We start from the raw sequence: 21,601 nt of genomic DNA on the forward strand, positions 1-21,601 counted from the left end.
TTATTGGCTCCAAAATGTGAGCTTCCCAAAAATCCCATTGACCTTCTTGCGGTCTGTGGGGAAGCTCTCTAATGCCAGTGACGCTCTTTATTCTTCCTTTACTGTGTGTGGCATGGCTGTTGACCTTGTGGTGTGGTACCGATGCTTTTGTGTGAGCCCCAGCCTTCCTTCCCTCGGCTTTGGGCCCGCGCTGCCCGTCTTTACGTCCTAAGCTTCTCTCGGTAGCGGCAAATGGATCAGTGTCGCTATCCCGCCCAGGCACTGCCTGGCAAATTGCAGCTATGCAGAGACTCACCCTTTTGTGCTGGAAGAAGTTGCAAAACACCCTATTGAGGAAGGGCTAAGGGAGAAGGCCTGGATCCTTTGCATTCCCAGAGCCAGATAAGCAAGCGAGCGAGCGAGCAAGCGAGCAAGCAAGCAAGCAAGCAAGCAAGCGCTGCACAGCTCCAGCTCACTTTGCTTATCTTCACTTATCATCAAGGCTTTTTGACAGAGAACAAGATGTTCGCACGTGTTAAGGGGCCAAATGGTGGAGGATTTTGAGGAACTAAAGTCATCTCACTCACAAGCCTGATCCCCTGTTGAAAATTCTCTTCTTTCTGCGACTTTGCCCCGCATTTAGTGAATATTTTGCAGCCCTTTGGAAAGAATTTTTCAATTGTTTTCAAGATAGTATATGCTTGGCCTGGTATATACCCTCCCGCCAGTGTCCCCGCAATCTTAAAAGTGGTCCATTTGCAGTGTGTGTGTGTGTGTGTGTGTGTGTGTGTGTGTGTGTGTGTGTGTGTGTGAGTGAGTGAGTGTGCGAGCTTTGCTCAAAAGCCTACCAAGCAGACTAAAGCAGAGTTATTACTTGTGTGACGTGACAATGCGCTTGCAGCTTGACTTAAATACCATGGGCGTAGTAGAGTCCTTCTTTGAGTCTGTAACAAAAGGGAAGGCTAAAATGTTTCTAGGCCAAGAAGAAAACATTGACACATCATGAAGCGTGAAGAGTTATTGAGGCTGTTCAAGGATAGAGGAAAAAGAGCGGCTGACGGGACACCGACCTGACTTTGATCCCGACGCGGCGTCATCGATGTGACACGGATTACTCGTGCATGCTCTTGTCTTGTGCCTCCCCGTTATTCTCTGTGGCGTCGGGCCTGCCAGTCACCGGCGCCCTCTCCGGGCCGGGCAGGGCCGGAGCGCTCGCTCGCTCGCTCGCTGCGCTGCTCCCCTTTCGAGTGTCATCCCATTCTCTTGGCTTACTGTCATGGAGATAGAGGGGAAAAGGAAGTCAGAAACCATTTTCTAACAGTCACTCTGCCTGAGCGCATTTTCCTTTTGAAACTTTTTACATTGTATTATGTGAGTCACACTTGAAATATGCCCGTCTTAATTGAACGAATTTCAACATCAAAAAGTCACACTAGAAACATTGTGGGGAAAAGCACACGGCGTCTCACTCATGGAATCAAAACACATTGTACAACAAAGCATTCAGACAGTTCCAACAAAACGGCGGCGGCAGGATGGACACATTATTTGCAAGGAGGAAAATGACAGAGTTGAGGGGTTTCAATTTTTCCTTTTGTATTCAATATTTCTTCTCTTTTATTCAGACAATGACGTTGTCATTTTTACTTCTTACCTGTTGTCACGGATCGGAATGGAGCAGGGCGACCAAATGCAGCTTGGACCAGCTTGGTTTATTGAGGGAAAAGGGAAGTGGAACGAAGCATCAAGGGACACAGACGGGAACTAGCAAACTAATAACATGACCGACCGACCGACCGACCGACCGACCGACCAAACGGAACCAGACTCGCTAAGGACAGGAACCAAAAAGACATCAGACGTGAAGACATCAATGATCCGACAGGGAGTGCAGGGCAGACACGACTTAAATACACTACAGGTAACAAGAGACAGGTGACTGTGATTACATTGATTGTGAGGCAACACAGGCAGGGAGGGGAGGGGAGGGGGGAGGCAGGGAGGGGAGGGGAGGGGAGGGGAGGGGAGGTAGGGGTGACAGAATGCAACAGAGATCCATGGTAACCTAGACATAATAAAGCACCCGGTGATGAGACATGACACCTGCACTAGTTTCAATGTCAATCTGCTTGATTTTCCAATCACTTTGGCGTTGGCGTTGGCGTGCACCTTTTCCCACCTGCTCTACCTTTTCCCACCTGCTCTGGCCAGGCTTGCCACTTTAAATAGACCTGCTTCAGCTTCAGCCTGTGCCGCAAGGGGAACACCAATGAATTGACATGCACACGCATGTGCACACAGCGCTAGCAAAATGTCCACGCTGAGCACACGCACGTGCTGTTTGTCTTTTTCAGACAAGACTTCCTGTAGTCACAGAGAGAAGGAGGCCAAGCAAGGGAAAATGACGCTCTGTGCAACAAAGTGCGCCTTTTTTTTCTTTTCATTGTTTTCCCCCCTCCCATGGAACATAACACAAGGTGCACGTGCTGCTTACGTCAAAAGAATTGGAAGCGGCTAACTATAGGCCCTTGAAGACCTACCTCTTCACAGTGGCGCACACTTTGCATTCCTACATGTTTTCCAAGTTGCCCTCGTTCAACACACCCGACCGATTCAATGATCAGGCTCCTGCAGAACGTGAGGATGAACTCATCGTTTGAATCGGCGGCTGTGTTGAACGAGGGAAACTTGGAAAACATGTAGGAATGCAAGGACTGGACTTTGAGAGCCCTGCTTTATGGTGTCTCAACACTAGATGGTACTGCGTTACAACTTGCCTGGCAATCTTGCACCATCAAGTCAGTTCATCTTGAGCCAGCCAAATGGCTTTGGATTTGTTTTGCTTCATTTTCCACACAAGCACCACGGACGGATGGGGATGTCAGGCTCAAAATGTGTGCCTTTACTCCAAGATGTCGTGAAAATGAGAGAATTACAAGCTCCTCTGGTGAGAGACATACGTATCTGGCCTAGTCCAAGGAAAAGGCAAACATAACAACAGCAACAACCAATATGAACATGGAAATGAACACAAGAGTTATGAAAGTGGTCCAATGTCTACCTCTGGTTCATTCCAGATGATTATGCCAACAGTGCAAGTTTGGTGCCAACGTAAATGACGCACTCGTGTGACAGCCAGGACCGCTTGTTGCTTTTCATTCCTCCAGGTTCTTATTTCAGCAAGACAAGACGTCAACAAGGTCGGCGTCATCGACGATCGAATGGCTAAAAAGCAAGCGCGCGGCCAAGGATGCCGGCGTCTGCTCTCCCTCAGGTCACATGTGACTTTTCCACCATGTTGCCAAACAGGCCCTATATTTAGTACAGGAATGTACAGAGAGGCCGGTCGGCCGGCCGGCCAACCGGCCGGCCGGCCTACTGGCCTGCCTGCCTGCGTGTCTGCCTGCGTGTCTGCCTGCCCATCCGCCCGCCAGAGCCAAAACAAGCAGCACGTAGCAAGAGACGGACAGTCACGCGGCATCAACACGAGAGAGGAAAGCAGGGGAAAATACAAGCAAATGTCAAGGCGTCACTTTTGCTCGCTGCAAATGCGTTGAAGGAGCCTCCACAAGTACGAGCAAGAAGGTAAGACTTCAATCCCACGCTGCTGAACAATAGACAGAGGTGGGCACGCGACCTGGGCACCCTTCATATGATGGTCCGGCCGTCCTTGTCATGGGCTCTGGTCCATCGTCAGTGCGTGTGAAGAGCAAAGCAAAGGCAACAGATGAGAAAGCCACTTGGACTCAAATGAGTAGCGTTAGGCGGGGCTGCTTCACACAGCCAGCCCCACTTTCACTTGTCAAGGCTAATCCACATCCAGACAGGCATTGGCACTGACAAGTCAAGTGGGTGGACACAAACTGAGAAATGAGCACTGAAGAGGAAATTGGGCTGGATGGATGGCTGGCTGGCTGGCTGGCTGGCTGGCTGGCTGGCTGGATGAAAGGACACCTCGCTGTGAAATACTACATACTAGGCCAAAGTGACCACTTTCTTTCTTTCTTTTTTTCTTTCTTTCTTTCTCTCTCTCTCTCTCTCTCTCTCTCTCTCTCTCCTCAGGATGGAGCGAGCAACAACGGAGGCGTTCCACTACAAAGACAAAGAGCAGTCGTCCAAAGTGCTCCGACAGCTGAACGGCCTGAGACGCGAGAGGTTGCTGACCGACGTGTGGCTGTGTTGTGGCGACGCAGAGATCCCTTGCCACCGCAACGTGCTGGTCTCCAGCAGCCCCTACTTCCGAGCCATGTTCTGCGGCAACTTTGCCGAAAGGCAGCAGAGCAGGATCCACCTGCGCGGCCTGTCGCCGGCCATCTTGAACGCCGCCGTGGACTACGTTTACACCGGCCGGGCCGCCATCAGCGAGGAGAACGTGCTGGCTCTCGCGCAGGCCGCGTCCATGCTGCACTTGGCGGCTCTTTTGGAGGCCTGCTCCGCCTTCCTTCAGGAGGGGCTGAGCCCCGACAACTGCTTGAGCATGATGAGGCTCTCGGAGATGATCGGCTGTCAGAGTCTGGGAGAAAAGGCAAAGGAGGTGGCCGCAAAGAGCTTCTGCCGCGTGTCTCGTTCCCAGGATCTGCGCGAGCTGTCTTTGGCCGAGCTGCTGGGCTACCTGGAGGACGACGGCCTGCGCGCAGAGGAGGAACAGGTCTTTGAGACGCTACTTGCTTGGATCCACCACGAGCCTTTATCCAGGCGCACGGCCGTCGGCGAGCTTTTTAAGAAAGTGCGCCTTGGCCACGTCCACCCCACCTACCTGTTCCAGTTCATGGCCAGCGAGCCGCTGATCCGCTCCTCCGCCCTCTGCGTGGAGCTCATTGAATCGGTGCGACGCCTCATGTTTTGTGTCAGCGACAAATATTTGGAGGAGCTCCAGCCTCGCCGCCGCACCTACACGGACAATCTGCTGGTGGTTGGAGGGAGGAAGAACAATGAGCAAAGCTCAAGAGAAGCTCTGATGTATGATGAGAAGTGGCAGGAATGGAAGCATTTGGCCAAACTTCCCATCAGACTGTACAAAGCTTCCTACGTGGCCCTTCACGCTGTGGCGTACGTCATCGGAGGCCTGAGCACCGAGGCCAAATACTGTCGAGTGCGCTCCAGCGTCTACGCCCTCTCGCTTAAGACCAATGAGTGGCGGGCGGCGCCGCCCATGCTCCAGCCTCGCTTTAGCCACCAGAGTGTCTCCTACCTGCACTTCATCTTGGTTCTGGGGGGACTGGGATCCGATAGACGGCTCACGGACAGCGTGGAAAGGTAACGGGAGATGGAGACTTTGTCGTCGGAGTCTCGGTGTGGTGCTATCTCTTTTTTTTTTTTCTTCTCCCCCCCCCCGATGGTCTCAGGTACAACAGCATGTTCAACCAATGGGAGTCTATGGCCCCCATGCCCGAGCCTGTGCTGCACCCTGCCGTGGCCGCCACCAAGCAGAGAATCTACATGTTTGGAGGGGAAGATGCCATGCAGAATCCCGTCCGACTCATTCAGGTGACGTTGGCTGCCGAAGCGCTCTTTCCAAATCCCGATGCATGAGCGATGATGCAACGTTATCCTTTGAATGAACAATAGTCCTCTTTTGTTGTCGCTTGCCTTGCCTCCCTGCAAACAAAGCTGCCACGGAGCGGATGGAGCAGGGCGACCGAATGATTGATTCATCGGAATTTCCTTCCTCTTCTCTTCTGTAGGTGTATCACATTGCCAGGAACTTGTGGTGCAAGATGGAGAACAGAACGGTGAAGAATGTGTCCGCTCCAGCTGTTGTGATGGATGAAAAAATCTACATTGTCGGAGGTACTGCAGCGCCACCGATAGGCCCTAGTACTACCTTTGTACTAGTTGACAAGCTGACCGCTTGCTTAGCTAGCAGCCCGTGCTTTGAGCCAGCAGGTGAAGCGGTGACAGCGCCAGTTCCGTCACCGAGTGGGGAAAGCTGTTTTGCAAAACAGCACGCATTGGAGTTGGGTGGCGACCACCTCGATCTACCTAGTGAGCCAAAGCTAGCCAGCAAGAGCAAGAGCAGCATTCCCTTGTTGCTCTGCTGGTAGTAGCTGGTGTCACCAGCCAGCCAGCCAACCAGCCAGCAGGCCAGCCAGCCAGCCATCCAGCCGGCTAGCCAGCCAGCCAGCCAGCCAGCCATCCAGCCAGCCAGCCAGCCAGCCAGCCAGCCAGCCAGCCACCAAGCAGCTCCTGGCTGGCCTCTGGCAACACGCTGTCGTTCTTCTATGACGACTACGGCTTTCACTGCGGTTTTGTCTCGGCAGGATACACCAGGAGGATGCTGGCGTACGACACCAAGGCCAACTGCTTGGTCAAGTGCGCCAACCTGAAGGAGAGGAGGATGCACCATTCGGCTACGCTGCTCCATAACAAAGTGTACGTCACGGGCGGACGCTACATCAACAGCCGGGACGTTGTGGAGGATTCGGACAATTTGGAGTGCTACGACCCAAAGACGGACGCTTGGACGGTCAAAGGGACTCTGCCGTACAAACTCTTTGACCACGGCTCTCTTACGGTGGCAAGCGTGCTTCACGGACCCACCGACTCCTAGCTGAGAGAGCCATTGACAACACAAGGAGATTTTTTAAAAATGCTAGGACCATTTGTTTTGGAGTAGGTCCATTTTCTGATGTACAGTACATTAAAGAAACAATTGCACCTTGACTTTCTAAAGCTATTCTCTTTTCTATGTTTTCATCCAGTCCATTGCATTGTTTCAATTCATTTCAAAACTGTTTTGGGGGGTCTGAAATGGATCAATGGCATTTCAATTCATTGAAATGAGATCCATTGAACTAGTTTTCCTAATGGCGTCATCATTTTGTTGTGTGACCCTGCTATTTCCTTCTTTTTTGCTATGGATGTACTGCAGCCTTGTGTCGGACCTCAGTAAAAGACAATGACAAGCAAATGGCTTCTCCTTCGTAACTGGTTGACTTGCACTATTTGCAATGCGAGTCTCTCGCACATGTCTCAACATGCCTGATGTTGCTAACGCAGAGCCAATCTTGGTTTGGAGCCCAAACAGAAAGAGAAACTGGGGAAACAAGCTTTGGTTTACAAAGCGCATCCATTTCACAGGACAAATTCAAGTCAAGCTTGTGTTTGACGGAGACGTCGCATCAGAGTATTTGTTCATTTCACACCACTCGCTATGGGAAAACGGGGGACAGATTTCATTTCATTGAACCTTATCAGCTCAGTTGAAAATGGATAACATCTTGACTTCTAACATCATTTCTAGAAAGCCATGTCAGCTGAATGCAGGTTGCTTACATTGGCCAGCGACTGGTGCATTGAAAGTCATTGGGTCAGGTTGAAGGCTGCCAGCACATGAACTTCAGGGGACAGTGGCTGGGGGGGGGCTGCCTGCCTGCCCGTCTGTCTAGCTGTGTGCGTGTCATGAGTGTTGGAAAAGTATAGGTGAGCCAGTGTTATTTTGAGGCACAAACAAGAGGGCAACAGTGACACCACGTGAGTGAGTGAGTCATGTGAGCTGGCAGTGTGTATGTGTGTGTGTGTGTGTGTGTACGTGTGTGGTGTGGGCCAGCCAGCAATCGAGGTGTCTCAAAATGTGAACGAGTGATGAAACCCATCCGGGAGCAGCAGCGACAGGTGTTGTGCATGATCAGGATGGAGCAGCTGTCTCATCTGCTCACAACATCACATCAAAAACAGAGAGATGAGATTCACAATTTCCAAACAGCTAAGAGCATTCACAAAGCTCCAGCAACACTATATGTGTGTGTGTGTGTGTGTGTGTGTGTTTCTCAACGTCTGGTGGCGGTGTTGCATGTGGTTGTTTGTGTCAGTGTGTGCCCTGCGATCAGTTCAGTTCCGGGTGCAGCTAAACATGAAAACATGCAGGCACTCATATAGTTGCCCTGGAAAACCCCAGCTGATCTTCTTCCAAGAAGACACTGTTGCACACCGTGTGCTGCTGTTGCTGCTGCTGGGTGACATGTTTTGACAGATTGTCTTATGAATTATGAAGACACTGGAAAGGTCAGTGGTTGTGGACTGAAGGGAATGAGGGCTGGGCTGTCTTAGTGCTGCAAACATCTTGACTTCTCCATCACAATCTAAGTGTTAACAACCTTTTGTCCGCAGTGGGATCCGCTTGAAATACAATGGGACGCCAGCTCCTAACGCCTTCTAAGATAAACAAGCCCACATAATACACAATGTAATGCAATACTCGTGGCAAAGCAACAATTTGATCGATTTATATTAGCACGAGTGACTACACTGCCTGGTTGCATTTCTGACCGTTTTGTTCTCATATTTAGAGGCAGCCATCTTCTTTTTTTTTTTTAAAGACCGGCCACACATATGCCCTGTGAATCTCAGTTCCAGCACATCCTACAGTATATATGAAATAAGGATAAGGAAAAGGAGGCGCCTCTTCTCTTCTCTTCTCTTCTCTTCTCTTCTCTTCTCTTCTCTTCTCTTCTCTTCTCTTCTCTTCTCTTCTCTTCTCTTCTCTTCTCTTCTCTTCTCTTCTCTTTTCTCTTGTCTTCATGCCATTGCGCCGCTTGCTTGCATGCGTCGGCTCCGTCGGAACCACATGACCGAAGCACGTGTTTCTTTGGAACACTTCCGCCAGCAACAAGTCCCTCCAAACAGCTGGCCGGTGGAAATGAACGGGTGTACTTTCAAATAAAACGTTGAATGGGATTGCAAAGTATGAGAGAGCAGGCAATTCGTTGTTCATGCGGTATCTTTCAAGTTCATCGGAGACGGTTACGTAATCATGTCTCAAAGAAAAGCAGGCATAAAAACATTCGCTCCACCGAGGCGACTTGAATTTAGGAGCACGCGCACGTCGTGTCATCAAGGCGTTCGTGTGTGATGTTGCATTTGGGCGTGCGCGCGTGCGTGCGTGCGTGCGTGCGCGTGCGTTTCTCTTCAGCGACGTTTCGCAACGCTCCGGTAGATAAACAAATCCACGTGCTGCTGCAGGCCAGCCAGCCAGCCAGGCCGAAAAGTTTCCGAGGTGGGCGGGGCCACCGTGCTTGCTGCGCCGGCGGCGGCCGAGCGGGACAATATAAGAAGCTGCGCAATGACAACACTGCTTGAACAACAAGCCGTGGAAGAGCAAGTGGGCAACAAAAAAAAAAAAATCAGGGCTCCATCCAACTATCGTTGAGCGAATCCACTCTTTTGTTGGTTTCTTTTAGCATCTTCCCAAAGAAGCGAACGATGCCTTTCCTCGGACAGGACTGGAGGTCGCCGGGACAATGTTGGGTTAAAACCGAGGAGGGATGGAAAAAGACAACGGTGGACAACAACAACAAAAACGACAACAACAACAACAACAAGATCTCCCTTGAGAGGTTTGTCATCAATCTGCGTCACCAAACTGTCATTAGGTTGGAAAAAGATCATGGGAAGGAAAAGTCAGATGCGAGCGACACTTTGAAGGAAAAGAAGAAGAAGAAAAACCAACAAGCCTTCGTTGATGCTTGTGTTCCTTTCTACCCTGCCCTTTTTTTGTTTTCCTTCTTCTGCTAATCGCCTTTCTATTAATAACTCGACAGATGAACGCCGCTTGAGTCACTTTCGAAGGCGACTTGACTTGTATCCCAAACAATTGCGCTTCTCTTACGCGTGACAACATTCCGAGTGCAATCGTCATCCATTTGGACGTGCAAGTTCGGCGGCATATGGGCCAAAAGCTTTTATGGGGCTGAGGCACCACATAAACAATGCAAAAAAGCATGATCGATGAGGTAGCCTCTATGGGAAGAGCATGTGATTGTTGTGCTCATCACTGGCGAACAAAAACAAGCCTTTTTTGAGCAACCAAGTGGAAGGGAATCCTTTCCTGCACCATCTCACTGCTTTCATGTTGTTTGCGTAGCTTCTGCAAAGCGGAGCACGAGTGTTTCAACAAGGAGAACTTGCTGCTTTCTCTGGGCTATGACATGGCTGCCAAGAAGAGGAAGAAAGACCTGATTAACAACAACACCAAGGCCCCATGTGAGTCACTCACCACCTTATCTTGTCTGCATGGTTTTCTTGACTCGGCCTTTATTAAAGAGGTCATTAAAAAGGCAAAACAGGATGGCTTCCGGTTGGCAAAAGCTTTTTTCCCTCCGTGTCGCAAAACTCGGGCGGTCGGGCGGGTTTCAGCCAGGCAGCCAGGCCATTCATGCAAACCATGTCCTTGATTACAGATTTCCACAGGGAAAAGTGGATCTATGTTCATAAAGGAAGCACCAAGGAGGTAAGGCATAAACACATGATGTCATTGCTAATGTCAACAAGTCATCAAGTAAGAAGCTCTTGTTGGTGAAATGATTCCAGCGCCATGGCTATTGTACCCTGGGGGAAGCCTTCAACCGCTTGGATTTTTGCAGCGCCATCAAGGACACCAGGAGGTTCAACTACGTCGTCAGAGTGAGTTCTAATCCTGATGTGTTTCGATGAGGTTCCGCTTTCTAAAGGGTGTGCGTCGCTTATCAACGCTCTGCAGACACTGCTGATGATTTGAACCGAGCCGCTGCGTGTTTGCGCAGATGAGTCATAATGGTTCATGCGAATGGGGGGGGAAATGTTTCCTCAAAGCAGCTCAGCAACAACACTTTGCAAACAATGGAATGCTGTATCATCAAGTGTTGAATATATTGTCCTGATCAAACACGTAAACAACGTCCTAATATCAATAGCGAATTGACGACGACAACCATTGGAAAGCTTCAAAGCCTTATGGTAACAGTGCAGCCAACCTAACTGATGTGAAACATTTCCACACGTGAGTGGCACGTGGGAGAGAGGACTTAAGTGTACAGTGAGGCCCCGCATGGTGCTGCTTGGGACTCTCCTCCACCCAAACCGGACAAGTGGGCTTATCTAGCAGAAGAGCACAGTGGGGGTCGGGGCCCTCACGTAGCCAGTGGGCAGAGGTTCATCTCTTTTTGTCCCTGTCTCTTGAAGCTGCTGGAGCTTATCGCCAAGTCCCAGCTCCCGTCACTTAGTGGTGTGGCTCAGAAGAATTACATGAATATTCTGGAGCGAGTGGTACACAAAGGTGAGCCGTCCTTCTTCTACTTCTCATCCAAGTCGTCAGTGTTTGTTGTCAACAAATGGTGCGGGTGGGCGAGTCTCTCATTGTACCTCCCTCCCTCCCTCCCTCCCGTTGCTGCCGCCGCCGCCGCAGTGCTGGACGACCAGCAGAACGTGCGTCCCATCAAGGAGCTGCTCCAAACGCTGTACGTGTCGCTTTGCGGTCTGGTTCAGGACATGGGCAAGTCTGTGCTGGTCGGCAACATCAACATGTGGGTGCAGCGCATGGACAACATCGTGCAGTGGCAGAAGCAGCTAAACAACATCCAGATCAATAGGGTGAGTGCTGCTGATATTGAGAGACGCTTGGCGGGCGGGCGGGCGGGAGGGCGGACGACAACAAAAAAAACCCAACCTTTCTTTGTGTATTCATTTCCTTGCAGCCCAAAGCAACGGGCATGACGCTAATGCAGCTGCCCGCCAGCCTGCAGCTGAATATCATGGAGCGTCTGTCGGACGGCAGGGACTTGGTGTGCCTGGGCCAAGTGTGTCCGCAACTCGGGAGCCTCGCTGAGGATCGCGTGCTCTGGAAGAGACTCTGCCAGTACCACTTTACAGAAAGACAGGCACGTCAGCACGTCAGCACGTCAGCACGTCAGCACGTCGACTTGACTGCGAGGGGGAAGAGAGCAAATTGCGTTCACCCGCTCTCCATGTTCTCCATCTCGATTGCTTGCTTTTGAAGTCACAGCGTGGTTCTTGTTGCGGCTGTGGTTCGCCGCTTAGCAAGCGCGTGCGCTTGTGAGCGTTCCCAACGCTGCTGACCAGTCAAAGTGTTTTCGTCAAAGTCACGCATAGCTTCCCCGCATGAACAATGTTTTCAGTGCTCTCGCACTGCAATGCATCAGCATGTTTCTTCTGCTTGGAACTTCCTGTATAGTGCAATGTACTTGAGCTAGGAGAAAGCAGGCTTCAGTCACTGGCAGTGTTCACTTCACACTCTGCTCCCTCCCGCAAATGCACCAAGCTAAAGTGTGTTCCGCTACTTTGCGGTGGGCTTGGAGTCACGTTGCCCCTCCCTCCCTGGCTCTCTTAGATCCTAAAGCGTCTGATGGCGTCTGACAAAGGTCACCTGGAGTGGAAGAAGATGTACTTCAAGCTGAGCCGCTGCTACCCCCGCAGAGAGCAGTACAGCGATACCCTGCACTTCTGCTCGCACTGTCACGTCCTTTTCTGGAAGGTAGTCCACGCATTTGTCTTTCACATCCAAGGTGGCGGGCGTATTTCAAGCCTTGTCCTTCCTTCCTTCCTTCCTTCCTTCCTTCCTTCCTTCCTTCCTTCCTTCCTTCCTTCCTTCCTTCCTTCCTCCCTTCCTTCCTTCCTTCCTTGGCCACCCCCATGCAGGACACCAATCATCCGTGCACTGCCAACAACCCAGAAAGCACCACCGTGGCCCTTTCCCCTCAAGACTTCATTAACCTTTTCAAATTCTGATCATCGCCCCAACCCAAAATATGAAGCGTGTACATACTGTACAGGATTTGTTGAAGCCCTTCCGGCAGCTGACGTCAGTCACTCCATGACAGTGGGACAAATAGGCCCTTGGGATTTGACTCTGTTGACGTTTTCCTGGTACGATGCTGTCTCCAATTTCAAGAGAGCCAAAGAATGTCCAAGGAGCGTCCGTCCGTCCGTCCGTCCGTGTGCAATAAGTGGGAGCAGTAGAAGTGGTGGAATGCTTGCGTTCACAAATTGCTTCAGATTTCTTTCTGCCTGTAAAGTCAACCACAATTTCAAGCACGCAGGGAGTTGTTTGCTTTGCCACTTGTACTCCAAGAAATCAAACGTAAGCGACCGAGTGAGTGTCAGTGCACCATGCTGTTTTGTTTTTCTCACTTTTATAAAGATTTGATACCTTTTTCAAATGTCTTGTTTTTGCGATTGCAATGATTTATGTCTGACATTTGTGCCACTCGGTGTGGCTTTTTTGCAAAAACTTGAAAGTGCTGCCAAGGATTAGCAACACAACCATGCTGGCTTGTTACAGTCGGCTCCGCTTTTTTTTTTCTTCTTCAATGGGATTTGGAAGAAGTTTTATCCAGATGTTGTCATTGACCTACATGCTTTTGAGATACATTGTGCTCTGCTGTGTAAATAAACGTTGATCTTTCAGAGGCAATTGCGTGTTTGCGTCGCCTCCGTTTCTAGCGCATGGGCAAAAGTGACGAGTAGAGCGCGCTCCTCTGGATTCATTGAGAACCGCAGGAGTGCAGCATTTTGACCGTGTGCGAGGGAGACACCGACTCATTATTCGCGATTGCATCCGCGTGGTCATCCTCAGCGAGCGCACATGTCGACAAATACGTCAAAGTCGTGAAGGACGGTCAAAATAAATACCACGAGTGCCTTTTGTGGTCTTTTATTGTGTTGTGCACACAGTCAGTCCTCTATTGGAGCAGAGGTTGCTCATTCCAGCATATTTGTAAATGTACAGTACTCACTCCACTGGTATGGTAAGCGAGGCTCTGTGCAGTGTGCCCAGTCCACAAAGACTCGCTTTCCTTCTTTCCTTCCTTCCTTCCTTCCTTCCTTCCTTCCTTCCTTCCTTCCTTCCTTCCTTCCTTCCTTCCTTCCTCTCTTCATGCATTCATCCAAAGCACTCGCTCAAGATATCCTGCAAATGTAGAGTGTGAACAAACAAGTCATGTTGAATGACATTTTTTGGGGGGGGATCAAAGGAGGGAAAAAAAGTTGGCCAGGTTTACCAGAGGTAGTAAATGTCAAAGAGTAATATTTTCCCTTTCAGAGTTCTGAATAATCCACTCAATTGCATCCCAACCCTAAAGAGGCAGGCACACACACACAGAGAGAGAGAGCGGAAAGCAAGCAAGATTAAAAGACGATCGGATCAACAGCACACAGGCTAAAGCGTCGTCGCATGAAGAACGAGGGAACGGCATGCAACGGTGCGTTACCTTCCTGGCATTAGCAGACATCCTCCTTGCCATCATAGCCTCCAGGTAGCTACTCAAGCTCACTCCCTTCACTGTAATGACGGCCTCCTGCGTCAGAATGGTGCTGTGGAGCACACCAAAGGTACGTACGGCCTTCGAGCATTGCTCTTTTGTTTTAAGGCCGAGACAGAAAGGAAAGAAATAGACTTACACCTCAGGGTTGTCTGGGTGAGGTGCGTAAAGCAGCCTCTCATCCACCGAGATCAGATTGGTAAGCGTAATCTGTGGGACAAGGCAACGCTCGCTGTCATCTCAGGACACGGAATCAGTGTTTGGCTCTGGAGATTTCCAGGATCGCTTGTGCCGAGGTCGCTGGCATCAAACCCTTTCAAACGGACTGGCCATTTGCGGAAATGACCCCCGACGGTGATAGCCGAGGATGTACGTAGAATAGAGCTTGGGAAAGATGACAACATTGAGGCCAAAGGCTTGAACGCTTTTCTTACATTTGTCGAGCACAGCTCCATCTTCTTCTCCTCGGGGTCCACGACGGAGTGCTCTTTGACGTAGGTTTGCAAGCGGTTGGTTCCCAGGATCTAGAAAAAGAGCCCACACGTCTGAGAGCAAGCACAGCCGCGCCGACCCGACAGAGCACGGCGACGGGACGGCGGGAGCGCCCACCGCTCGTACGATGGCCGGCAGGCCCCACTCTGTGCTGAGGAGTCGGTGGCTGTGCAGGCGTCCTTCCGCATCCAGCCGGCGCTCCAGCACGTCCACGCCCACCACGTGCGGATTCATGGGGTTAGGGTACTTCCTCATGGCGGCCTTGATCACCGTCTCCCACGGGTAACTACAAACCAGTACCACGCGTAAACGACCTTTCCTCCAATCACTTGAGGTAAGAGAATGAAATGACTCATTATTGTCAAACGAGTCGCTTGTAGTTTGTTGGGCTCGTTCTAATATTTGGGTTACATGACAATAGAAGAAGTGGCTCTCAGCATGCTGCAGCGCACTAGCTCACAAAACTATCATCCATCCATCCATCCATCCATCCATCCATCCATCCATCCATCCATCCATCCATCCATCCATCCATCCATCCATCCATCCATCCATCCATCCACCCGATTAGCTGGGGCTAACTGTGGAGAAGTGGGCTTCATCCTGAACTGCTTGGCAGCCAATCAAAGCGCACATGCAGCAGCTGATTGGACTAGGCACCAGCTAAAACAAAGGCCCGTGAGCCTTTACTGTAAACTGTATTCAAGCAGCACACAGTCCTTTATATATATATTTATTGACACTTTTTCTTTTCTTCCATGTGAATCTTAGCAACTCTCACAGAGTTTATGGCCTTAGTTACCCGTCTCTGTTTTGAGTAATTCTTCATCAAAAAAAAGAAAGAAAAGAAAGAAAGAAAGAAAGAAAGAAAGAAAGAAAGAAAGAAAGAAAGAAAGAAAGAAAGAAAGAAAGAAAGAAAGAAAGAAAGAAAGAAAGAAAGAAAGAAAGAAAGAAAGAAAGAAAGAAAGAAAGAGTGTACCTGAAAGCATGCTCTGTGCTCCAAATCTTCATGTTTTGACCCAGAGTGACGTTGTCTCTTGAGAAAAGCCTCTTGGCCTGCCTGATTTGCCGTCCGTCCGTCCGTCCGTCCGTTCTTTCTGTGTATGATCAGTCAGTAAATTGGGCCCTGGGACCAGCACCATCAGTTCCGTCCGTCCAGATGCTCGTTTGCCTCCGAGCATCAAAGGTGAAGGAGGAACACTTGCAAACGGAGCATCCTGTTCCCCAGAGATGGGCAGGAGGCAGGCAGGGAAGGTGTTACAAACAAAATGGAAAGGAAAACGAGCAGCATGCAGCAAAACCTGCCCAGCGTTTTCGCCATCAAACATAAAGTCAGCCTCAACTAGATGCTCTAGCCAGGCCAGGACTTTCAAAATAAAAGGCTCTTCCTGCCCCTATGGCTACATTTTGGAAAGAGACCCGTTTGATCGCAATGTAGCAAGAAAACGGATATCTAAATGACATATTTAAATGCACTCAAGTGTCCCTGCACCTTTCCCTGATTTTCGAAACTCATGTTATAGTATTGCGCTCCGGGTTAAAAGTTTATTTTGATGCCACAACTGCTGTTTTGTGTTGCACCTCGGTGTGCTTGACGACGTCACTGGGGCCCTTGTGCTGACTGACTGACTGCATGCATGCGGCAGGGCAGACTGGGCAGGGCAGGCACCCTTTTGTGTGCTCATGCTAAGACAAGCCAAGAGCGGAGAAGAGCGGAGAAGAGCGGAGAAGAGCAGAGAAGAGCAGAGAAGAGCAGAGAAGAGCAGAGAAGAGAAGAGAAGAGAAGAGAAGAGAAGAGAAGAGAAGAGAAGAGAAGAGAAGAGAAGAGAAGAGAAGAGAAGAGAAGAGAAGAGAAGAGAAGAGAAGAGAAAAAAAGAGCATCCTTCCACCACCATCCTTACGCATCCAGCGTCAGCTCAATCAAGCTTCGACACGCAGGAACCGGAAAATAGGTGAGACCTTCCAAAATAAAAACAGTATCCATCTCAATGCGTTTGCTTTCCAGAATTCCACTTTATTTTGGAACAAGGACATGGACGCAGCACACTTAAATAGCGTGCGATTGTAACCTACAGACAGAGCTGCTGCGGCGAGAGAGAGCGAGCGAGAGAGAGCGAGAGAGAGAGAGAAAGAGAGAGAGAAAGAGAGAGAGAGAGACACACACACACACACACACACGTTCACGTCTTCGCCATCTAAGTCGCCGTGGATGCCGAGCAATTGATACACACACCCAAAATAGAAAAAAAAATAAGAAAGAAAAAAAGGCACAACGGCCGATTGGGAGGAGGGAGGTAACACTAATGCGCTCGCTTCATGACCTTGCATTGAATGTCATCGTAGACGGATAAACCCATCACGCAAAGGTAATAGGTCATCCTAACCGGTGAAGTGCGGGATAGAATGACATTTTTCTTTTGAATCATTCGTCTTGTCCCCAAACGTTGTAACGACTGTTTATTTGATTTTGAAGCCGGAAATAGCTTAACGGATGCGGTTAAGAGAAGCGTTCATCCTTGCTAGGTGAGCGAGGGAGGGAGGTCGGGCCCGACGGAAGGAGAGAGTGAGTGCATGCCGCAGAATGCAAATGCGCACAATCTAATGAGCTCTATTAAACCTCTTCGAAATGCAACCTACTTGATCCTTTTTGCTCATTTTGGGGTGGAACCCTTGAATCAATAAGACGGACGGACGGATGGATGCATGGATGAATGAATACTGCAGCAGGCTTGGGCAAATGGGCTGTTGGTGGTTGGGGATAGGTGTCACCTTCGTTTTCTTCTTTTCTAATATCTCAAGGCGAGGGTTGACTATCGTCCTTCTCATCCTCCTCGCGTCTGCTGCCCGCTGCCGTCTCATCGACCACTGCCAGCGCTGGAGCAATCCAAAGGGGAAGAGGTTTGACGACAACGGTCGTCCTAAAAAAAGTCTGAATCCTAAAAAAGTCCATCCATTTGCCATGAGTTGCGCCACCGGCGTCATTCTGGAATGTGTTTTCTTCATTTCAGATCAGCAGACATGGAGATTGTCACTCATCTAATCGACGAGACGCTAGAATTCTACAAATGGACCTTAACCATTGCAGGTAATCCAAAGTAATAACCTGGGCAGGCAGCCTTAAGCAGCGGTGAATGCAATGTTGTCCTTCCTCCAGACAAGCGCGTGGAGAAATGGCCCCTGATGGACAACCCGCTGCCCACTCTAGCCATCAGTGCATCCTACCTGCTCTTCCTCTGGCTGGGGCCCAAATACATGAAGAACAGGGAGCCCTTCCAGCTTCGCAAAACACTCATTGTCTACAACTTCAGTATGGTCTTCCTCAACTTCTTCATCTTCAAAGAGGTGAAGGAAGGAAGGAAGGAAGGAAGGAAGGAAGGATTTTGCATCTTGATGATAGACACCTTTCAATGAGTGCGGCGTGTCTTTCATTGTCTGTTTCAAATGATATCTAATTTGGCTCCCGCTAGCTGTTCATGGCAGCCAGGGCAGCCAGCTACAGCTACATCTGTCAACGGGTGGACTACTCCGATGACCCCAATGAAGTCAGGGTGAGTGCAACGTGCACCCTTTCAGATGCTAACAGCAACTGCTGCTGTCAAGCAGAAGAGGCCAAAGCTCAGGTGATCCGCTTGCAGAACAATATGCAGAAAGTAGCAGCCCTGACATGATGACATAACATCCCTAAGCTCTCTTGAAACGTTCCAATCGGTGTGCTGGAGCTAAGGTCTCTTGAAAGGTTCTAATCAGGCATTTGGCTGTCCCCCGCTCAGGTGGCAGGGGCCTTGTGGTGGTATTTCGTCTCCAAAGGCGTCGAGTACCTGGACACGGTGTTTTTCATCCTGAGGAAAAAGTTCCGGCAGGTCACCTTTCTGCACGTCTACCACCACTGCACCATGTTCACGCTCTGGTGGATCGGCATCAAATGGGTGGCTGGAGGGCAGTGTGAGTGGCGGGCATTTGGCCGGGGGCACCGGCTCTAGGCAGGCGGGCGGGGGCACCGGCTCTAGGCAGGCGGGCGGGGGCACCGGCTCTAGGCAGGCTCATTTGGCCGGGGGCACCGGCTCTAGGCAGGCTCATTTGGCCGGGGCACCGGCTCTAGGCAGGCTCATTTGGCCGGGGCACCGGCTCTAGGCAGGCGGGCAGGCCATTCTTAAGCCGGACCTGAGCCTTCGGCAATCAAAAGAATCCAATCAGCCATGCCGGCATAGCACATGGCGAGGATTTGTGTTTCCAAAAATGAGGACTATCCGTACTGAAACTACTGCTTGTTGTCTTTTCAGCCTTTTTTGGCGCACACATGAACGCGGCAATCCATGTGTTGATGTACCTCTACTATGGGCTGGCTTCCTGTGGTCCGAAGATTCAAAAGTACCTGTGGTGGAAAAAGTACCTGACCATCGTCCAGATGGTAAGCCATCAGATCGATCATTTTGTGCGCGTGTGTGTGAGCCAAATGGCCTGCCTATATTTGTCAGTGTTTGATTGGTCAAGGCCTGTGATGGCTTGAGGTTTCATTTCCCCTCAACGGGTCGTTGTGCTTGCCTCTCAGATTCAGTTCCACGTCACCATCGGCCACACGGCTTTGTCGCTCTACGTCAACTGCGACTTCCCCCACTGGATGCACTACTCCCTCATCTGCTACGCCGTCACCTTCATCGTCCTCTTCGGCAACTTCTACTACCAGACCTACCGGCGCCAGCAGCCCAGGCGGGCCGACGCCTCCTCCAAGGCAGGCCGGGCCGTCTCAAACGGGGCCCTCAACGGACTCGGCAATGGTGCGGCGGCGGCGGCGAGCAAAGATGACAAGCCGCAGGAAAACACCAGCAGGAGAAAGAGGAAAGGAAGAGCAAAAAGAGATTAGAGGACGCTGAGGGAAGCTCCATCTGCAGAAGACCTTCTTTGAGCTCATCAGCTCAATGTGTTCATATCAAGACGCGATGAAAGGAGCTTGTGGTGAGCCAATGTTGTTTAGCCAGGAACACATGCAAAGGTCAAATTGGGCAAAATACACTCGCGTCAGATCCAAGGTGTTTCGGATGGGGGGGAAATCCCTTTCTTTCTTTCTTTCTTTCTTTCTTTCTTTCTGTCTTTCTTTCTTTCTTTCTTTCTTTCTTCTTTCTTTCTTTCTTTCTTTCTTTCTTTCTTTCTTTCTTTCTTTCTTTCTTTCTTTCTTTCTTCTTTCTTTCTTTCTTTCTTTCTTTCTTCTTCTTTCTTTCTTTCTTTCTTTCTTTCTTTCTTTCTTTCTTTCTTTCTCTCTTTCTTTCTTTCTTCTCTTTCTTTCTTTCTTTCTTTCTTTCTTCTTTCTTTCTTTCTTTCTTTCTTTCTTTCTTTCTTTCTTTCTTTCTTTCTTGTCTTTTCTTTCTTTCTTTCTTTCTTTCTTTCTTTCTTTTTCTTCTTTCTTTCTTCTTCTTTCTTCTTCTTTCTTTCTTTCTTTCTTCTTTCTTTCTTTCTTTCTTTCTTTCTTCTTTCTTTCTTTCTTTCTTTCTTTCTTTCTCTCTTTCTTTCTTCTCTCTTCTTTCTTCTCTTCTTCTTTCTTCTTTCTCTCTTTCTTTCTTTCTCTCTTTCTTTCTTTCTCTCTTTCTCTCTTTCTTTCTTTCTTCTTAAACATCATTGTACACCGTTTGTTCCCCCTCGCATGTATAAAGCAAGTGTCCCGCTAACGTGCCACAAGTCTTCATCCGGTCCATCATTTGAAAAGATGTCTTCATCCAATCAAAGGACAGACAGCATGTCAAGACCAAGTGGTGCGTTCTTGAGCTTTTGGATTCTTTTGAGCTTGGACGTGATTCTTCCGCTACTTACGGGGGGGGGCGTGTTGGTCATGCACTGCAAAGCTCAACGTGATATCAAAGTGTAAAATATGATACTATTTCTGTATGCGTTGTACGATTTCTATGTCCCGACTTGTGTGTAGTAATGTGATGACGTGGACCTGATTTTAGGATGTTTGATTCTATTTATGGCCTTATTTGATGGCTTGTCTCGTCGACAGTTGTACACCAAAGGGTCCGGTTATTGTTCCAAGAATCAATATCTTCCTTTGTTTTGATCAAATACTTTGAAAGGGTTTACTTTGACATTCTTAGTCCAGGTCTTCAGCTGGCTTGAATGTAAACAAGCATCAAGTGAAAAGAAAAGACAATTCTCTTATCTTTCATTTCTATAAAAAGCACGATGGAGTCACTTCCATACTGACTGATTCTGTGTATGAACAAAGAATGACTGACTGCTCTGTTTATTTCTTTTCCAATTTTCATTTCATTTTCTCCGTCGTTTTTAATTGTCATGTACAGACCTTTTTATGATGATGATGAATATGATGATGACGTCAATGAGAATGCGCGCGTGTTTGTGTTGTGTATATTACACTGCGATTTTTTGTACTCTGCGCCCTGCTTGTTTGTTGGCCACCTTACTTTTGTGTTGTTGTTCTGCTTTTTTCAAGTACAATATTGATTGAAACAGAAAGCCCATATGTGTATATTAAAAAACAACCTTGGATTCCGATTGGATTGTCTACTACTTGATTAAGATAGCAAACATGAGATTTTTTGAATTCAAATTCAAATAAGAGGTTGACCTCTAAAATATTCCTTTCAAAAGGATGCAGGTCACCCCACGGAATTGTCCACAGATGGCCCACTTTGCCATCATTGAACAAAGGTTTCCATGGTAACCAGTAAGCACAGATGTCAGATGCGGGACCCCACTTGCATGCCCCATGCATCCATGCATCCATTGAATGCCAGCGGTCCTTGTCTAAATTTAAACCGACCGGATGGAGTAGCGTGTCATAAAATCAATACTATGGATCACGAACGGGAACGCGCACATGAGCGAGCGCTCTTGATCGGGTGCGAGCGAGCCCTTCCGAGTTCACGCGCCCATCCGTTTGCAAGATAATGAGTGACACATGCAGCCACTTGATCAAATGTTTGCACATGCACCAAGGAGTAGCCAAAAAAATAAAATAAAATAAAATAAAATAAAATAAAATAAAATAAAATAAAATAAAATAAAATAAAATAAAATAAAATAAAATAAAATAAAATAAAATAAAATAAAATAAAATAAAATAAAATAAAATAAAATAAAAT

The 21,601-nt window shown here is 49.0% G+C and overlaps 4 protein-coding genes across 7 annotated transcripts; 3 read left to right on the forward strand and 1 right to left on the reverse strand.

Moving 5' to 3' along the window:
* Positions 1–3,259: 3,259 nt before the first annotated feature.
* On the forward strand, positions 3,260–6,642 carry LOC133160872 (kelch-like protein 38). 2 transcript variants are annotated; one of them, XM_061288946.1, is made up of 5 exons: positions 3,260–3,564; positions 4,042–5,235; positions 5,325–5,466; positions 5,664–5,769; positions 5,863–6,169. In XM_061288946.1, the coding sequence occupies exons 2-5, from the start codon at positions 4,043–4,045 to the stop codon at positions 6,021–6,023; spliced, it is 1,602 nt and encodes a 533-aa protein (XP_061144930.1). In that variant the 5' UTR covers positions 3,260–3,564; position 4,042; the 3' UTR covers positions 6,024–6,169. The 2 variants fall into 2 exon arrangements, with proteins under 2 accessions (XP_061144930.1, XP_061144929.1); XM_061288945.1 differs by lacking the exon at positions 5,863–6,169 and adding an exon at positions 6,240–6,642 and having other exon boundaries at positions 3,266–3,564.
* A 2,359-nt stretch (positions 6,643–9,001) lies between these two features.
* fbxo32 (F-box protein 32) lies at positions 9,002–13,165 on the forward strand. Its single transcript, XM_061288947.1, has 9 exons — positions 9,002–9,314; positions 9,842–9,960; positions 10,158–10,207; positions 10,288–10,380; positions 10,918–11,011; positions 11,141–11,325; positions 11,430–11,612; positions 12,083–12,226; positions 12,391–13,165. The coding sequence occupies exons 1-9, from the start codon at positions 9,181–9,183 to the stop codon at positions 12,478–12,480; spliced, it is 1,092 nt and encodes a 363-aa protein (XP_061144931.1). The 5' UTR covers positions 9,002–9,180; the 3' UTR covers positions 12,481–13,165.
* Positions 13,166–13,372: 207 nt separating this feature from the next.
* Positions 13,373–15,887, reverse strand: prelid3a (PRELI domain containing 3A). Of its 2 annotated transcripts, XM_061288950.1 has the most exons (7): positions 15,484–15,887; positions 14,622–14,790; positions 14,447–14,536; positions 14,152–14,222; positions 13,962–14,064; positions 13,752–13,826; positions 13,373–13,660 (listed from the first exon to the last, which is right to left on the reverse strand). In XM_061288950.1, the coding sequence occupies exons 1-6, from the start codon at positions 15,513–15,515 to the stop codon at positions 13,767–13,769; spliced, it is 525 nt and encodes a 174-aa protein (XP_061144934.1). In that variant the 5' UTR covers positions 15,516–15,887; the 3' UTR covers positions 13,373–13,660; positions 13,752–13,766. The 2 variants fall into 2 exon arrangements, with proteins under 2 accessions (XP_061144934.1, XP_061144936.1); XM_061288952.1 differs by lacking the exon at positions 13,752–13,826 and having other exon boundaries at positions 15,484–15,883.
* elovl4a (ELOVL fatty acid elongase 4a) lies at positions 15,803–19,612 on the forward strand. Of its 2 annotated transcripts, none has more exons than XM_061288949.1 (8): positions 15,803–16,456; positions 17,304–17,431; positions 17,513–17,589; positions 17,659–17,846; positions 17,972–18,052; positions 18,275–18,446; positions 18,785–18,912; positions 19,054–19,612. In XM_061288949.1, exons 3-8 carry the CDS (start codon positions 17,523–17,525, stop codon positions 19,363–19,365), a joined length of 948 nt encoding a protein of 315 aa, XP_061144933.1. In that variant the 5' UTR covers positions 15,803–16,456; positions 17,304–17,431; positions 17,513–17,522; the 3' UTR covers positions 19,366–19,612. The 2 variants fall into 2 exon arrangements, with proteins under 2 accessions (XP_061144933.1, XP_061144932.1); XM_061288948.1 differs by lacking the exon at positions 15,803–16,456 and adding an exon at positions 16,500–16,870.
* Positions 19,613–21,601: the final 1,989 nt, after the last annotated feature.

The sequence above is a fragment of the Syngnathus typhle genome, linkage group LG10, assembly GCF_033458585.1.
Source record: "Syngnathus typhle isolate RoL2023-S1 ecotype Sweden linkage group LG10, RoL_Styp_1.0, whole genome shotgun sequence".
In the NCBI taxonomy this organism is placed as follows: Eukaryota; Metazoa; Chordata; class Actinopteri; order Syngnathiformes; family Syngnathidae; genus Syngnathus; species Syngnathus typhle.

Coding starts and splice junctions, on each gene's coding strand:
- elovl4a (XM_061288949.1), top strand. CDS start 17,523: ATGGAGATTGTCACTCATCTAATCGACGAGACGCTAGAATTCTACAAA. Junction 18,053..18,274: donor ATGACCCCAATGAAGTCAGG/GTGAGTGCAACG, acceptor TCCCCCGCTCAG/GTGGCAGGGGCCTTGTGGTG. Junction 18,447..18,784: donor ATGGGTGGCTGGAGGGCAGT/GTGAGTGGCGGG, acceptor TTGTCTTTTCAG/CCTTTTTTGGCGCACACATG.
- LOC133160872 (XM_061288945.1), top strand. CDS start 4,043: ATGGAGCGAGCAACAACGGAGGCGTTCCACTACAAAGACAAAGAGCAG. Junction 5,236..5,324: donor CTCACGGACAGCGTGGAAAG/GTAACGGGAGAT, acceptor CGATGGTCTCAG/GTACAACAGCATGTTCAACC. Junction 5,770..6,239: donor AAAAATCTACATTGTCGGAG/GTACTGCAGCGC, acceptor TTGTCTCGGCAG/GATACACCAGGAGGATGCTG.
- prelid3a (XM_061288950.1), bottom strand. CDS start 15,515: ATGAAGATTTGGAGCACAGAGCATGCTTTCAG. Junction 14,537..14,621: donor TGCCGGCCATCGTACGAGCG/GTGGGCGCTCCC, acceptor CTCTTTTTCTAG/ATCCTGGGAACCAACCGCTT. Junction 14,223..14,446: donor TGGAGCTGTGCTCGACAAAT/GTAAGAAAAGCG, acceptor CTTGTCCCACAG/ATTACGCTTACCAATCTGAT.
- fbxo32 (XM_061288947.1), top strand. CDS start 9,181: ATGCCTTTCCTCGGACAGGACTGGAGGTCGCCGGGACAATGTTGGGTT. Junction 10,381..10,917: donor GGTTCAACTACGTCGTCAGA/GTGAGTTCTAAT, acceptor TGTCTCTTGAAG/CTGCTGGAGCTTATCGCCAA. Junction 12,227..12,390: donor GTCACGTCCTTTTCTGGAAG/GTAGTCCACGCA, acceptor ACCCCCATGCAG/GACACCAATCATCCGTGCAC.